The 17,835-nt window shown below is 49.8% G+C and overlaps 1 protein-coding gene across 1 annotated transcript in view; it reads left to right on the top strand.

The window, feature by feature from the left end:
• Positions 1-16,916, top strand: part of LOC147029056 (uncharacterized) — a 29,300-nt gene extending 12,384 nt beyond the window's left edge. The window contains exon 2 of the mRNA XM_085879983.1: positions 16,765-16,916. Coding sequence (XP_085736109.1) covers positions 16,765-16,815 — 51 coding nt within the window. The 3' untranslated portion in view covers positions 16,816-16,916. The remainder of the gene's footprint in view (positions 1-16,764) is intronic.
• The last annotated feature ends 919 nt before the right edge of the window (positions 16,917-17,835 follow it).

Raw genomic sequence — 17,835 nt, 5'->3', positions numbered from 1 at the left:
CGAATTTTGACATAAAAATCATACGACCGCCCAAACTTTGAGAGCTTGGATGACAATATTTTTTATGCATAACCTTGAGGTCATTCCCCACCCAAAATATTAAAACCATTTTTCTCGATCTCGAACACCTTGCCCGTGGAGCCCCCTTCAAGTTTGTTTTTACGCTGATTTCATCAAAGTATGGATAATCCGAGGAGTGCGAAATGCCATATAGCCTATATTACGTTATATTGTTCCTGGAATGTTCCAGAGGAAGTTTTGCACCAAAGGTCATAATCCTTGACCTTTGACCTTTAATGTTCACAAAGGTCAAATTTTCAAAGTTGTGGGAATCGAACCGGGTTTTCGACCTTCTTGAACGAACTAACTCCAATAAGCTATAGCACGTATCCTATTTCCTTATTTTAATGTCCACAACATTGTTTTGTGACCTTTAAAGGCTATGCAAAGGTCAAATTTTTAAAGTTGTTGAACGAAACCGAGTTTTCGACATTTTTCAGCTACTAACCTGGCGCTCGTACCACATCATGTTGATCATTTTTATAACTTGGTAAAACATTATCACATTGTCTCATCCTTGACTTCTGAAACAATCTACATCGTCAAATACCGCTCGTGAACAATCGTAGTCTTCAGACTTGTCTCTTTTTTTGTTGTTGAGGCTTTTTGTAATAGGGTTCTCATAAGTAGGTCTCTTGCCAAAAGTGATGTTGGGGTTCGGGAAAGGGTGAGTTGTTGATTTTTTTTTTTGAGTTATCTTGCAACCAGTGTGGGTAAGCTTCAGCTGCATTCAATTTTTCGGTACTTTAGTAAAGAGAGGTTGTCAGAAAAAGTTAGGAAGCGAACCCCATTGAAAGTGTATTTCACTTTCACCAAGACTGTGGGCCAATCCTTATTAGCTCTGCCACCGAAGGTGAAGGAGGTTATGTTTTCACCTCTCTCTGTCTGTCTGCTTGTTGGGTCGCCGAAATAGGTGACCCTTATTGTCAGTAATTCTGTCTGGTTGTTACTTATGAAATCTAAACATTTCGTAAGTATATTGATGACTTCCGTTTCTGTTTGTTTGTTTGTTTGTAGGCACGATAACTCAAGAACGAAATAAGCTACCAATGTCAAATTACACCACGTGATTCAGGAGGGTGATGGCTTGTGCTGATTCGATTTTGGTCAAAATCGGTCAAAGGTCAAGGTCACAGTGAGGTCAAACATCCAAAACATTTGATTTTTGATGGTTTGGTACAGAATCGTCTTAGAAACTTCTGGTTTGTGTCGCTACCTTCTCTCGAGACAGCTTTTATTAGACAAGGTCAGAGGTCAAGTTGACGATTTCGTAAGTACCAGTCTATGACTGCTTGTTTGTTTGTTTGTTTGTATGTTTGTTTGTTTGTTTGTAGGCTCGATAACTCGAGAACGGAAGAAGCTACCAATGTCAAATTAACCACGTGATTCAGGAGGGTCATGGCAAGTGCTGATTAGATTTTGGTCGAAATCGGTCAAAGGTCGAGGTCACAGTGAGGTCAAATATCCAATTTTTGATGGTTTGGTACAGATAACTCGAGAACGGAAGAAGCTACCAATGTCAAATTACACCACGTGATTCAGGAGGGTGATGGCTTGTGCTGATTATATTTTGGTCAAAATCGGTCAAAGGTCAAGGTCACAGTGAGGTCAAACATCCAAAAAATGATAACTCGAGAACGGAAGAAGCTACCAATATCAAATTACACCACGTGATTCAGGAGGGTGGTGGCTACCACTGATTAGATTTTGGTCAAAATCGGTCAAAGGTCAAGGTCACGGTCAGGTCAAACATCCAAAACATTCGATTTTTAATGGTTTGGTACGGAATCATCGTAGAAACTTCTAGTTTGCGTCCCTACCTTCTCGAGAGACAGCTTTTATTAGACAAGGTCAGAGGTCAAGTTGACAATTTCGGAAGTACCAGTCTATGACTTTGTTTGTTTGTTTGTTTGTAGGCACGATAACTCGAGAACGGAAGAAGCTACCAATGTCAAATTACACCACGTGATTCAGGAGGGTGATGGCTAGTGCTGATTAGCTTTTGGTCAAAATCTGTCAAAGGTCAAGGTCACAGCAAGGTCAAATATTCAATTTTTGATGGTTTAGTACAGATAACTCGAGAATGGAAGAAGCCACCAATGTCAAACTACACCACGTGATTCAGGAGGGTGGTGGCGAGCGCTGATTAGATTTTGGTCAAAATCGGTCAAAGGTCAAGGTCACAGTGAGGTCAAACATCCAAAACATTCGATTTTTGATGCTTTGGTGCAGAATTATCTTAGAAACTTCTGGTTTGCGTCACTACGTTCTCTCGAGACAGCTTTTATTTGACAAGGTCAGTGGTCAAGTTGACGATTTCGTAAGTACCAGTCTATGACTGCTTGTTTGTTTGTTTGTTTGTTTGTTTGTAGGCACGATAACTCGAGAACGGAAGAAGCTACCAATGTCAAATTACACCACGTGATTCAGGAGGGTGATGGATAGCGCTGATTAGATTTTGGTCAAAATCAGTCAAAGGTCAAGGTCACAGTTAGGTCAAACATAATTCCCTAAATTCACGTGGAGAAATGGAGTATTTTTGCTTCGCTCAACGTTACGAGTTCGTTTTAACTTCGATTTTAATTTTGTCTTCGGTTTTGCGATCGCTTAGGACGCTTAAAACTCGGTTGTCGAAATTGTGGTAAAAATCGGATGTTTTGGAGACGTTTTAAGATTGTATAAAAAATATTTCACTCGACGCATCACGGGTCGTCCCATGATGCAGTGCGCTCGAGCAGACGCATCGTTGAGTCACGTTAAGGTTTTCCGTGTGCGCGCTGATGGTGTTTTCGATCAAGATGGTGTTTAAAAGTGATTTTTTTTTTATCCCAATAAAGGTTATCATCGCATGCCTGACTCACTAAGCCATCGGATTATGTAAAGATTGTTGGTGGATGGCCAAATATTCCGGTTTTGTGACTTTGATAAAATAATATTAAATAAATGCGTGGAGAAATGGAGATTTTTGCTTCGCTCGACGTTACGAGTTCGTTTTAACTTCGATTTTAATTTTGTCTTCGGTTTTTGCGATCGCTTGGGACGCTTAAAACTCGGTTGTCGAAATTCTGGTAAAAATCGGATGTTTTGGAGACGTTGATTGTATAAAAAATAAGATTAAGATTGTATAAAAAATATTTCAGTCGACGTGTCACGGGTCGTCCCATGATGCAGTGCGCTCGAGCAGACGCGTTGTTGAGTTACGTTAAGGTATAATTGCGTGGAGAAATGGAGATTTTTGCTTCGGTCGACGTTACGATTTTTGATGGTTTGATACAGAATCATCGTAGAAACTTCTGGTTTGTGTCGCTACCTTCTCTTGAGACAGCTTTTATTAGACAAGGTCAGAGGTCAAGTTGACAATTTCGTAAGTACCAGTGTATGACTGCTTGTTTGGATGTTTGTTCATTTGTCATCAGCATAATTGGTAGTAAACGTGGGTGGATTTTGACCAAACTCTGGTGGTAGGTACATCTTATGACCTTGTGCTTTGAAAATTGTGATGGTTGCTCGGGACGCTTTGGTTCCAAGCAACAACCGAAAAACCTTCAAAATCGGTACCGTTCATGCGAAATCAATTCGGAAAGTCATTATCCCACGTAGCGTTATGAAATTTGGCACGAATGATCTACAGGTGATGCTCGATCAAATATATTCCGTTTTTTGTGATGTATGGAATACTTTACCTGCAGCACCCCCTACTATTAGGGTATGCGCGAAAATTGGCGAAAATTGAAGTCCCCCAGCGACCAGGTGAGTGCATCGATACGAATGAAACTTTGCAGGTTCATGTTACTCAGTGAGTACTACAACTTTGCCGCAGGACAAATTGACCGATTTCACTTAGGTCAGGGGACAAAGGTCAATTCGTGCAAAGATCGATAATATGCGAGAGCTGGAGGTGCCTTCGCGCCAAATGCTACTCCTCCTCGGGTTATGGTCAGATGGTCATGAAGATTCACACTAATCGTCTGGAATACATTGTGCACAAACAATCGAGCCGGATTTTCGATTAAGATCTTTGTTCACCCACAGCACCCCCTCGAACTTTGGGGATTTCCGATTTCAAACCGCTTTTTCGGTACTTTTCATTCTAATGGATACCGAGTAGTTATCAGTAGATGGAACTCTGAGATTTGATATGCATAATGTTAAGGTGATTCCCTATCCGCTACATGACATCCATTTTGCTCTGTATTGTTACGAATTCGCGCCTGTCGGCGTGCTAACGACCGTTTTTCACTAATAGTAGCCGCTCGCCCACCAGACGGACAATTCAGTTGTGACCTTCCTGAACAACGCCGGAACCCTGTCACGGGTGGGTCTTCAACCCCACCACGGCCGAGCCAATTTTCTACCCGCGCAGAGTAGGGTCAATCGCCGAATATCGATATACCTAAGTACCCGCGCGGGTAGCCTACCGGGAGACCGTACCTCGGCGCAGGTCGGCTTGGACACGAACCGCCCAAGCGGTCCATTCTGTTCTGCAGTGATAACCGAGCGGGTATTATCGCCCGACCTCGCCGGATCCGATTCTATTTTACGGGTATTTAAAACCCAACTAAAACTGCGAGATGCAATGTGGCGTTCCAATGGGGGAAAAAGACGACGAACGGGTAAAATTCACACAAGCACATTTATTTACAGCACGTACACATATTCAGCCATGCAATCAATGGGGGAGGGGGACAAGACACGAGCAAGGTAAAAGCACTCCAACCGACTATAAGCAATTATCTAGTCACTTATACAGTTTTTACTTACAGGACACTGCGCCACCAACATTCAGTCGAAAGCAAAACCCAAGGAAAATAAGACTACCCCCACAGACAGGGGAGTCAGACAGGGTCCGTAGACCTTTATGGCGTGGGACTTGGCAGACCGAACGAATCCCATGAGACCGTTGCAGGTTTCCTGCACCCTCGTGGTGTGATGGTGGGCGAGTCGCGACGTCTGTCCCCCACAGCAGCTCGGACAGCCGCGGCTGAGCTCGGCCTTCCACGGAGCCGGCGAGCTCTCTCCGGCGCTCTCCACACGGATGCGCAGGCTTGCGCGACAGAGCTGCAAAGCGGCACCTCCCGTCCGCGTCCCTGGTGCCACGCCCGGACTCCCCTCCGACTGCGAGCTCCGACGACTCGACCCGAACCACCGAACCCAATACTCTTCGAAGACCAAGACGATGAAGAAGAAGAAGCTCCATGCACTACCGAAAACCACCACACACACATGAAGAAGAAGAAGGCGACCACCACAAAAAACCACACCAGGCTGGCGTCCTGCGCGCCCTTATATCCTCCCGTTCCAACGCCTCGCTCCTCTCCTTTTATCGCTCCGCCCACCTTCCAGCTCCTGCAGGAAGCTTCGAGAAAGGGGCGTTCCTCAGTTCCATCGCCTCACTCCTCCCTGTTTATCGCTCCGTCCCACTTTCAGCTCCTGCGGGAAGCTTCGAGAAAGGGGGCGTTCCTTATTTCCAGCACCTCATTCCTATGAACCAACCAACGACGAACAATCTCCCCTTTGCGGTGCGCGGGAAAATCCGCGCCCCACCGATATACCTTATTCTTTTTCCTTGGCGTTCTCGGAATCCCTTGTTCCTTTCGCTTTGTAGAGACGGTTTTTATGAGCGGAGAGGGTTGTGGAGATGGATAAGATGGAGAAGGGGATCAGCAGTTGGTGTAGCGGGAAAGGTGGTGAGGTGATTGTGGTTGTTGTGGTTTGAGGCGATCTTGGTTGTTGTGGTTTGAGGGGATTGTGGTTGTTGTGGTTTGAGGAGATCGTGATTGTTGGTCCAAAATAACAATAGTAAAGAAAAACGGCTATCTCAAAGGATCACAGACCTGTGCACACGGATAATCGCCATTAAACAACGGTGGGGAAATCTAACTGAACACAGATTTATCGATCTAACTGAACTACGGACCTTTATGGTGTTCTGCGAATTTCCACAGCCGTAACACTACCCCTCCCCTTTTTACAGACTCGTCCCGAGTCGTCAAACTTTCGTGTGCCATCATGTGTAAGTTTCCCCCAGTACGTTTTACTTTCGGATTCCTGAGTGTGACATTTAGTGTATTCGTGTCCCAAAAGTAAATATCCTACGGGCTGAGTAACTAACTAAACAAACCCACTCATGCAGACGCCTTTACTAAATTGCCGGCGCTAAGACACGCGTGCAGGGGGCGCAACTCATTTACAATTACAACTTATCCTTACTTATAAATTATACACTACACCATGGCCCAGGATCTATGGACTCTGTGGGAAAAAGCAGGGAGCCAGGCTGCTCACACGCAGTCCAAGGCCTCCCCTTCAAATGAGCGCAGTGAACACAAGCGGTGCACGGGCCGCCAATGCAGTCCCGTGATGCGGCTGCCTACAGGGCAGTCCCTGCAGTGCACGCGATGATCTGACGCAGCAAACAAACGGTGCATAGGCTGCCAGTGCAGTCCCGAGATGCGGCTGCCTCCAGGGCAGTCCCTGCAGCACGCGCGATGATCCTGGCGCACATGGCAATGAATGGGGGCAAATGCAACAGGGAAGCAGGCATGGGGCCAAGACAAAAGCAGGCAGACAAGGCATGGGGCCAAGACAAAAGCAGGCAGACAAGGCATGGCAAGGCAAAACAAGGCCGTTGTAGCAAAACGGGCCGGTGGTGAAGCTGACCGTCACAGGCCTTGCAGTAAAACAGCCGGCAGATGAACGACCAGCACAGGCCTTGCAGTAAAACACAGCCGGCCGATGAAGGACCGGCACAGGCCTTGCAGTAAAACAGCCGACAGATGATCCGACCGGCACAGGCCTTGCAGTAAAACAGCCGGCAGATGATCTGACCGGCACAGGCCGTGCAGTAAAATAGCTGGCAGATGATCCGACGGGCACAGGCCTCTTGTCTTGTTCAAGGAGGTTGGTGCAGGGAGTGCGGTGGTGCTGGCCACTCGGAAAGCGGGCTCGGACCTACCCTACTGTCTCCCTCCCAACCTATCGCCTTTGCCTGTCTCTGTCCATACAGGTCAGGTCAGGTATGGGAGCATGTGCCAGAACAGCACGTCGCTGCGTCCACTTTCCGCCGGTACTCCAGGGGCCTCCGTCTGGCCATCCCCCAGGCAGATGCCAGGCCCATCCCCATCTCCTTGAGATGATGGTCAACCTGTTGCAACCATGAGGCACGTGGTCGACCCACTGGCCTCCTCCACTCATGAGACTCCCTCGCTGAGAGAATCTGGTGAGCAGGATCAGAGTCAGGAAAACGAGCCACATGTCCATACAGCCGCAACTGACGCTCACGGACTATGCAGGTAACAAATCTCATCCGAGTCTCTCTCAGCAACCGCTCGTTGGACACAAAATCCGACCAGCGATAGCCAAGGATTCTCCGAAGAGACCTGGTACCAAAGGAATTAAGTCTCCGTCTCAGATCCTTGGTCAGAGTCCAAGTCTCGCACCCATAGAGCAAGACTGGAAGTACCAAGGACCTGAAGACTCGGACTTTGTCCTCCCGCACAGGTACCGGCAGCGCCACACCCCATGATCCAGTGAGTCCATGACTCCCCAGGCCCGACCCAGACGTCTATTGACCTCTGACTCGCAGCCAGCAGAGACATGAATATCACTGCCAAGGTAAGTGAATCTCTCCACGACCTCAACATCCTCACCACAAACAGACACAGACAGGACAGCAGCATCCAAGATGTCACCGAAAGCCTGGATCTTTGTTTTGACCCAAGAAACCCGTAATCCCAACGGCTCCGACTCCTCATTCAGCACCTCGAGGGCCCCCAAGAGGATGTCTAAAGTCTCCGCAAAGATGACTGCATCATCTGCAAAGTCAAGGTCCGAGATCTTGACATTCCCAAATGACGCACCGCAACTTGATCTCTCCGACATCCTCCCTAGAATCCAGTCCATACAAGTGCTGAAAAGTGTGGGAGCAAGTACACATCCCTGACGAACTCCAGTAACAACTGGAAATAAGTCAGAGATGGTACCACCACACTTCACAGCACTCTCAGTACCAGAGTAGAGTTCAGACATCAGATCGATCAGTTTTGGTGGCACCCCACGAAGACCAAGAATCCTCCAGAGGACGTCCCGATTCACTGAATCGAACGCTTTACAGAGATCAACATAGGCTGCAAGCAGCCCCTGCCGAAACTCTCGTCTGCGTTCGGTGAGGACACGAAGTGCAAGGATACGGTCAATCGTTGACCTCTTTGGTGTAAAGCCTGACTGCTCTGGACGCTGCTGCTCAAGCAGATGATGGCGAACCCTATCGAGAATTATCCGAGCAAAGACCTTGCCCGGCACTGAGAGCAGCGTCACCCCTCGGTAGTTGTTGCAGTCTTGGCGATCACCCTTCCCTTTCCAGAGAGGGACAACAAGGCCCCTCTTCCAGTCAGTTGGGATGATGCCTGTGTTCCAGGCAGAGCACAAAACTGCATGCAACGACACGAGTGCAGCATTTCCACCAGCCTTGAGAAGTTCGGCATGGATGCCACAGATCCCTGGAGCTTTGCCCCGTTTCAACTGGTTCACCGCAGCCCGTGTTTCCACAAGCGTAGGTGGACCACAGTTGATTCGAGGGTCAGCAACAGGGATTGTAACACCCTTGACGTCCAACTCGACAGTTGGGGGATCAGCCTGGTACAACCGCTCAAAGTAACCGGCCCAGCGGGCCTTCACTTCAGACTCCTCTGTCAAGAGCCTACCACTCTCCGCTCGAACTGTAGTGCTCCGAGGGATGGGCTTGGATGAACGTAATGCGCGAATTCCCCTGTAAGCGGGACGAGAATCACCTGTCCACAGGTGATGCTCTACCCCCTCACAGATTCCTCGCACATAGGCCTCCTTGTCCACCCTCAGTGCACGTACAGTTTTACGCCTCAGCTCCCTGAACAGCTCAGCTCTGCCATTCAGCCTGGCCCTGCGACTCTGGTCAATGGTATCCAGTGTCCCTTGAGAGACAAAATTCTTCTTTGCCCTGCGGTGAGCTCCAAGGCATCCACCGGCAACATCAAGGACGATGGTCTTGAAGGCGCTCCACAACTCTTCAGGACCCCCCAAAGCACCCAGACTCCCCAAGTGTCCACTCAGCCTGTTTGCAAACTCCTCAGCTACTCTCTCATCCCTGAGCTTGGCAACATCCAGCCTAGGCTGGGATGGTACCATTCTCCAGGATTTAAGGTGCAGCTTTAGAGTTGCTACAACAAGCCTGTGGTCAGTATTGAGGAACTGAGCACTCCGGTAGACCCTGCAGTTCTGGATCATCCTCCAACGACCGTCAATGAGGACATGGTCAATCTCCTTTGCCACACCGCCAGCGTTGGAATACCAAGTCCAGCGATGAGCTTGTGGGCGCTGAAACCATGAACCAGCCACCCTAAGTCCATGACTTCTTGCAAAGTCAAGGAACTTAGTGCTATTCTGGTTCATAGTTCCTGACCCATGGGGACCAACACACACCTCATAACCGTCCCTATCAGTTCCAGTCGATGCATTGAAATCCCCCAAGACTAGAAGTGTATCTCGTCTGGGGCACTGATCAACCACAGACTCGAGTGTGGCGTAGAATGCATCCTTCACGGTGAGATCACTCGCCTCAGTCGGAGCATAAACAGAGACCAGGGAAATGACACCAAAGGAGTGACGAATCCTCAATCTCATAATACGCTCGTTGACCGGTGTTGCCTCAATTATCATTGGGGTCAGCTTATTGGACACAGCTACAGCAACTCCTTGGGTATGGTAACCATCAGAGCGACCAGACCAATAGTAGGTGTAACCACCCACCATTATCTCGCCGCAATCCGGTCTCCGAACCTCAGAGAGAGCTGCAATCCCAATGTCCAAACGCTTGAGCTCAGATGATAACAGAGACAGGTGATCATCCTCTCTTAGGGATAGGACATTCCAGGCACCCACCCGAAGGGACCGCCTCAGGTTAACCCAAGGAGACCGCCGTCTGGTGGACGACACCTCAGCACCACTCCGACACACTCTCCCGCAATCTGACCCAGGGATGTTACCCCGTGGTTTCCCTCCTATCAACGATTGGGGGTCCCGAAGGCTTTGCCCCAATCCCGTCATCCGGTGAGCTGCCCTGCGAAGGGAAGCTGCACAGGAGGTACTCCCACGGAGTGGGTTTTCAGATTTTTTTGCGTTTTTGCGTTTTGCGGAATGAAGGGTTTTACGGTGGCCGGAGTGCAAATCCTGCCACCAACCTCCTAATAAGAAGTGACCCCAACTGCAGGAGGACGTCCGCAGACACAGTTGGGCACTAGATATGGATGGCCGTTGGCTCACAAGGAGCTCCTCCGCCCTTTGACAGGTTTTGTTTTTAATCCTGCTGGGTGTCCATATCCAAACACCCTCCTCACCAGAAAACCTGGTGGGGGAGACGGTTTAGTCGCCGACAACCCGACCATGGAACAGGTTAGTACAGGTTTACATGGTACCTGTAGCAGGTCACAGATCGAACCTGACCTGACCTAACTGTCTGTCTGTCTGTCCATACCCACTCCCTTAATTTGTCAAAAATCCAATTTAGCCCCATCTTATTTTTTTTTGTTTTATTTTATTTTTATTTCCCTTCTATACTTTCGTTTCCCTAACCCCCTTTATTGTCTTTGGCCGGCTAACCTATCGTCATCGTAACCAACTCCCAACCCCTACGTTCCCTTCCTGGAGGGGAATAAGGGAGAGCTTGCATCCTGTGTCGAGGCCCAATCCAAGCCTCTGAACGACCTCCTTAGATTTCAGCGATCTTTAACCCAAAGTGGGTCCAGCAGCCCACAACGAGAGCGAAGGGATGGATGGTGCGGAGGGGTACACTTCCTATTTACCCTAACCATTTAACTGTTAACTACCCCGGGGCTTTCCAAAAGCGCCTCTCGCTTAAACTAGCTATTGGTTCTAACAACCAAGATTCCCGTCGCCTGTGTTGGTGTCCTCTCAAATTTCGGGCCTTGCCCTCAAATTTTCCTTCGTGCCCTTGCACAGTCTCATGGCTGGGACGCGTGACTCCCTTGGCAGGAACTACCCTCTGCCGATTCTCAAACAATGGCACCCCCGGGCACTACAACTGCCTCCGAGCCTACCAGCTCCCTAAACACTGGGGAGTGCCCTCCCTGGCGACTCCCCCTCGATGCCCACGTGGCGTGTTGGCTTCCCGGGTCCCTTTCCGCGGTTCGCCCGTGCCCAGTACACTACCCCCGTGTAGTGACGCCCAGGGCCCCACATGCATATGACGCCCCGGGCCCCACATCATGCGGGCCCACCCGTGCCCACTACGCTATCCTGGCCCCCACTGGACCCTTGGTCTACCGCGGCCGACGAGCCTGGTGCCCGGGGTACCCACTCAGCGATACTCACCGTTCGCAGCCACGCTCCCAGCCTGTCAACAGGGCTCCTGCACCCCTCCAAACGGGTTTCGAGCCTACGTTCCCACCAACAGCAAAACGACCTCCATTTTGTCAATTTGACTAACCCCCTAACTCACTTACACTGACCCCAGGGTCCCTTGGGTGCGAATCACTCCTCCCCCCAATCACTCATCGCACCATGCATTCCACATTCACTCCATACACACAGGCTCGCTGGCCTCACTCACTCAACATGTTTCCATTCATTTCACCACTCACATCGCTGATCACTGCCATTCTCCTGACTGCATCCCCTAACTACCTCGTGCTCCCTCGTCATCCCTTACACTATAGCATGTTCCATTTAACACTAAGTCCCAAAGCTACGTCCCCTCTACACACTCAACGTCTGTCCATGTCTTCAAATAATCCCATACTCCATCCTAAATCTGAACTACAATCCCTCTACCTATTCCACTCCACGGGCTCCATGAGGACTTATCCCTGCCCCATGGAAGCGGTCTCACTAAACTAACCCTTCCCCCTAACTAGTTGTGTCCTGTGCCCCAGGACAGGGGGGGGGGGTCTTCCACCCCTTGCCCAGGGAATCCTGTTCACCCGAAGCGAGACTTGTTTTTGTTGTTTTTTTTTTCCACACAGCACCAGCGCGGCAACTCTCAGCCTGCGCTCTTTCCCCGTGATGTCATGGCAGCTGTTCGCGATTGGCGCACCTCGTCCCTTCTCGGACGGTACCATCCGGCAGGGATCTCCCCTCCTGCCGGATTCCAACTCTACGTGCAGCCATGACGTCACCCTGCGCATTCAAAACAAGCCTGCCACGTGAACACATGTGCTCTGCCCGTCGGAGCGTCACACACACGCCCGCCTGGAGAACACATCCGGTCCAAATCCATATCCAGCCTACCTTCTGTCCGTCCGCGGGATCGGCTAATCCACCGCGTGCGTTTACGGACCGGGCTTCACTCCCGCAGGCGCGCACGTGGCGACCTCGTGCGTACCACAGCACGGACCCCGCGCGCGCTGCCGTGCAAACCCGGCGCGGTGCTCAAAATAGCTACAGCTGCTACTCGGCCTTTGTCCACCGTCAGGCACCGTCTTCGTCGCACTCTCACGCAAAAACTCCCCCGTGCCATGACGCTCACACACCTTGAGATGGCACTCTCACTCGGGCACGCGGTTGCGTGTTCCCGCGTGCAAGCCACCATCTCCCTCACATACAGCGACCTCACACACACGGTCCCTCTCACACACGGCCGTTCACTCGCGCATGTCCTTTCACTCGCACACGTGGTTCCACTCTTACACGACCTTTCACTCGCACAGGGTGTTTCACTCACACACACCTTTTCACTCAAGCACGCCGTTTCACCCACGAATGCCATTTCCCTCGCACTTGTGGTTCCATTCACACACGGCCGTTCACTCGCACATGTGGTTCCTTCCACACACGGTGCCTCATCCACACACGGTGCCTCATCCACACACGGCGCCTCATCCACACACGGCGTACTGGGAGGCACGCACCTCGGCTCACTCGCAACCTCGCACACCATTTTACTCGCACACGCGGTTCCCTTTACACACAACCTTTCACCCACTATAAGAGCGTTGCAGCACACATTTCGCCACACTCGTGAACACGCACACCAGGACATTCGCAATGGGGAATCGTGTCACGACAAGGGGTTCCAGAGCCTTCACACCCCCCAAGCTCCGTGTGCACCCGTCCACAGCACTCGCCTCCTCAACCTCGCAAAGCTCGACCAGACCCACCTGGTCGTGATCAGCTTCAAGGGAGCATAGCGTCTCCCCTTGTTCCATCAGGAGGCTATCCGGCTGCTAGCACCGGGTCACGATACATTCCCCGAGCTCCCCCTCATCGTCCTCCACTAACTCTGTGTGTGTGTCCGTCTTTCACCCCGTCTTTATCATGTAGTCTCTCCTCGACCGTTTCTACCTCCCGCGTCTCTGGCAATACTTCTATTTCCTTATTACCTCCGCAAACTTCGTTTGACGAAGGTATTGTATTGACCCCTGTGTATTTATTTATTGGTAAATATGTGTGCGGACAACATTGCGCAAAAACTGCTGGACCGATTTGCATGAAATTTTCAGAGATGATGTGCAGTTACTCAAGGACGCCAGGCGAAGCTTTTGTGAGCGATCGGATCAAAGGTCAAGGTCAAGGTCACAAAAAGGTCAAAATCGTTTTTTTGCGATTAAAGTGTCAATTTTATTCCGATATACATCAAATTAAGTCCAAAATGTTCAGTATTCAAATCCCGATCCACTGATATAGCGTATGGTATAGTGTTTGCAACCCTAGTTAGTCTGTGGAAGTCAAAGGTCAAGGGGGTCACCAAAATGGAGTTTTTGATTGGGAAGCGTTGTGGACAACATTACACAAAAACCACTTCGCAGATTGTCATGAAATTTTGTGGATGTGTTTGGCATCACGAGAGGACAAATCGATTAGATTTTGGGAGCGATCGGATCAAAGGTTAAGGTCAAGGTCACAAAAAGGTCAAAATCGTTTTTTCGTGATTAAATTGTCAATTTTGTTTTGATTTACAGCAAATTAACTCCAAAATGTTCAAAATTAAATTCCCCATCCTCTAATATGAAGCATGGTATAGTACTTTTGTCACCCAAGGCAGCTGTTGGGGGTCTAAGGTCAAGGGGGTCACACAAATTCACATTTATATCGGAAAGCGTTGTGGACAACTTAACGCAAAAAAAAACAAAACGCAGAGAGGCTTTAATTGTTTTGGATTTGTTTGGCATCATGAAAGGACAAATCCATTAGATTTTGGGAGCGATCGGATCAAAGGTCAAGGTCACAAAAAGGTCAACATCGTTTTTTCATGACGAAAACGGTTAATATGTTTCTGATTTACATCAAATTAACTCCAAATTGTTCAGTGTTCAATTCCCCATCTTCTGAAATGACACAAGGTATAGTACTATTGTCACCCTAGGTAGCGGTTGTGGGTCAAAGGTCATGGGGGTCACGAAATGCATATTTGTATTGAAATGCGTTGTGGACAACTTAATACAAAGGTAACTAGTGGCTGCGGCGAAGGTATGCGCTCTACGAGTGCCCGTTCTAGTTTGTCTCTGTTATTTCTATCTCCTTTGTCTTTACGTATCTGAAACACGTCTGTCACTCCTTTTAATTTTTCCCTTGTAGTCACCGTCACTTTTTCTGCCACCTGCACGAGTCTCGCCTGACACGTCCCCCGTATTATTTTGTCCTCACCCGCGGGGCCGACACAGTCCACACTCCCCCCCAGCTCGTTCGCTCCAACACGTGGGGCCGCCATTTTGCACTCCACGGTCCACGCTTCATTGCACGCAATTGCCACGTTTGCAATTTGCCCAGACTGGAGATTCAGCCCCATGCTCTGCGTTTCACCCCGCAGTATTCGCATATTCGCATCCAATTTGTCGTTCATTCGTTCTCTCCACACATTTGTTTTTATTTCATTTGTGTTATTCATTTCGTTGTTCATTTCTTTCATCATCAGTAAAAACTTTTCCCCCAATCGGCAGAATTCAGCCGCCACCGACGAAGCCGAATCGCCTTTGTCGGTCGCGGATCCGCCGGGGACCGGGGAGGGATTTTGACGGAGGAGGGGAGGTGTGTCAAAACCCGCGGCCGCCGCCACTGCGCCCATTTCGGGTTCTGGGTTTGGTTGGGGAAATTCATCCTGCATGCCAATGTCCTGCACGGGGATCTCATCCTGAGCCATGGGTTCTATTATTTCCAAATCCATACCTAGTCCCTCCTGCTCCCGTTCGCCTTGGAACGCCATCTTGCTTCTCAGAACAATTTAACCACTCGTATTTTGGTGGGAATCGAGGGTTGCTCTACACACCCCTGATCCGATTCCCATGAATTTAGTTGGAGGCGGGGTGGATATGAATCCTACTCCCGGACACCAGTGTTACGAATTTGCGCCCGCCGGCATGCGAACGACCGCTTTTCACTAATAGTAGCCGCTCGCCCACCGGACGGACAATTCAGTCGTGACCTTCCGGAACCCTGTCACGGGTGGGTCTTCAACCCCACCACAGCCGAGCCAATTTTCTACTGGTGCAGAATAGGGTCAATCACCGAATATCGATATACCTAAGTACCCGCAGGTAGCCTACCGAGAGACCGTACCTCGGCGCAGGTCGGCTTGGACACGAACCGCCCAAGCGGTCCGTTCCGTTCTGCGGTGATAACCGAGCGGGTATTATCGCCCGACCCGATTCAATTTAACAGGTATTTAAAACCCAACTAATATTCCGAAATGCAATATGGCGTTCCAATGGGGGAAAAAGACACGACGAACGGGTAACATTCACACAAGCACATTTATTTACAGCACAAACACATATACAGCCATGCAATCAATGGGGGAGGGGGACAAGACACGAGCAAGATAAAAGCACTACAACCGACTCTAAGCAATTATCTAGTCACTTGTACAGTTTTTACTTACAGGACACGGCGCCACCAACATTCAGTCGAAAGCAAAACCCAAGGAAAATAAAAGATTACCCCCACAGACAGGGGAGTCAGACAGGGTCCGTAGACCTTTATGGCGTGGGACTTGGCAGACCGAACGAATCCCATGAGACCGTTGCAGGTTTCCTGCACCCTCGTGGTGCGATGGTGGGCTAGTCGCGACGTCTGTCCCCCACAGCAGCTCGGACAGCCGCGGCTGAGCTCGGCCTTCCACGGAGCCGGCGAGCTCTCTCCGGCACTCTCCACACGGATGCGCAGGCTTGCGCGACAGAGCTGGCAAAGCGGCATCTCCCGTCCGCGTCCCGTCCTTATTTCCGCTATTCTTTCTTTCACTGATGCTGGTGTCTTCTCTACTTTAGTTAAAATTGGCCTATCTTGCCTACAGACTAAGTACCCACACATGTCCTCCCCCTGGAGTGGAACTGCATACAAGGGTAATCCATGTTTTGAGGAGTGTGGGAGGTGGGAGCATACCCAACATTCCCTTTTGTTCATTGTCCTAGCGTACTGTAGGGATAGTGCCAAGTGGGTGTTCAGTGGATGGTCGGTCAATTCTTTATGTGGGGTTATTCCTCGTCTCTTTCTTTTACCACCCCTTAAGTCTCCCTGAGCTAATCCCTTACTCCCTTTTCCCATTATTGTAGTTCTCACATTATTAGTGATTCCTTCATCATCACGTTTACAGTCGGCATTGCGAATTACCCATATGCAAACTAGTGCACAAAGAATTGCAGTCGTGGTAAGATAGGTGTTGTTCATGTTGTCCCTGTCTCTGCTGGTATTGCAAGCTTACAATGTGTGGCGTGTATCCAGGCTGTCTTACCTTCGCACTTTACCGCAGTCGGAGTGGTCAGCAGTACCTGAAATGGTACTTTCCACCGAGGTTCCAAGGCTGTTTTCCTTGTGAAGTGTTTTATCAGTACGTAGTCTCCTGGCTGGAAGGCGTGGTACGGCTCGTCCACTGGTTCGGGTAGGGCCTCTTTTACCCTTCTGTGTATCGCCCTTGCGATCCTGCAGAGCTGTTTACAAAATGTCAGCAAGTTCTCGTCCATCATTGTAATATTCAGCTTGTCCATGTTTGTGGGGGCAGTCACGGGCAGCCGCATCGGCCTTCCCATTAGTACTTCATGAGGGGATAACCCTGTTTTCCGGTTTACTGTTGATCGCATGCTCATTAGTGCCAAGGGTAATGCATCTGGCCATTTTAACCCCGTTTCCGTTATTATTTTTGCCAATTTGTTCTTTAAGATTCCGTTCTGCTGTTCTACAGCACCTGCTGACTGTGGGTCCGTTCCGTGCTACAGTGATAACCGAGCGGTGTTATCGTCAGCCTCGACGGTTCCGATTAATTACCAGGCGTATTAAGCCTACTACGAACCCTTTACGTGAAGCAGGATGGAGGGTCAATAAAAGAGGAAAAGAGACGAAGCGGAGCGGGCACAATTCAACAAGCAAGCATTTTATTCACACGCACACACAGACAAGCACGTAAGGCACGTATTTACAGCAATACACAATCAAAATGCACATATAGTAACCAGAACAATAAAAGCAACGATGCAGAGCTACACCCGAATACGCGTACACACGGCAACACTTAAACAGTTCTACTTTATCCAGACTGGCGCTATCCACGGACATTCACACCAAAACCCCAAAGAAAAGAAAGAAAGAAAGTCGCGACTTCCCTTTTGTCTCTGGTGAGTCCCTCTCCCGCGACCGTCAGCGTGGTCGCGCCTAGCCCCGACCTCTCTCGCGGCCGGCGAACCCTCTCCGGCACTCCCCGTCCGGACGCACAGGTCCACCTCACAACGGGGAGGCGGAGATCCCTCCTCCGCGGAGATCGTAACCGCACGGAGCCTGTTGAATGGCGAGTGGCGAAGA

This window comes from Eptatretus burgeri, chromosome 4 (assembly GCF_056783735.1).
Source record: "Eptatretus burgeri isolate ZD-2024b chromosome 4, Ebu_testis_v1, whole genome shotgun sequence".
In the NCBI taxonomy this organism is placed as follows: domain Eukaryota; kingdom Metazoa; phylum Chordata; class Myxini; order Myxiniformes; family Myxinidae; genus Eptatretus; species Eptatretus burgeri.
Note: the sequence above shows the minus strand (reverse complement) of the source record. Positions and strands in the feature narration are given on the sequence as shown.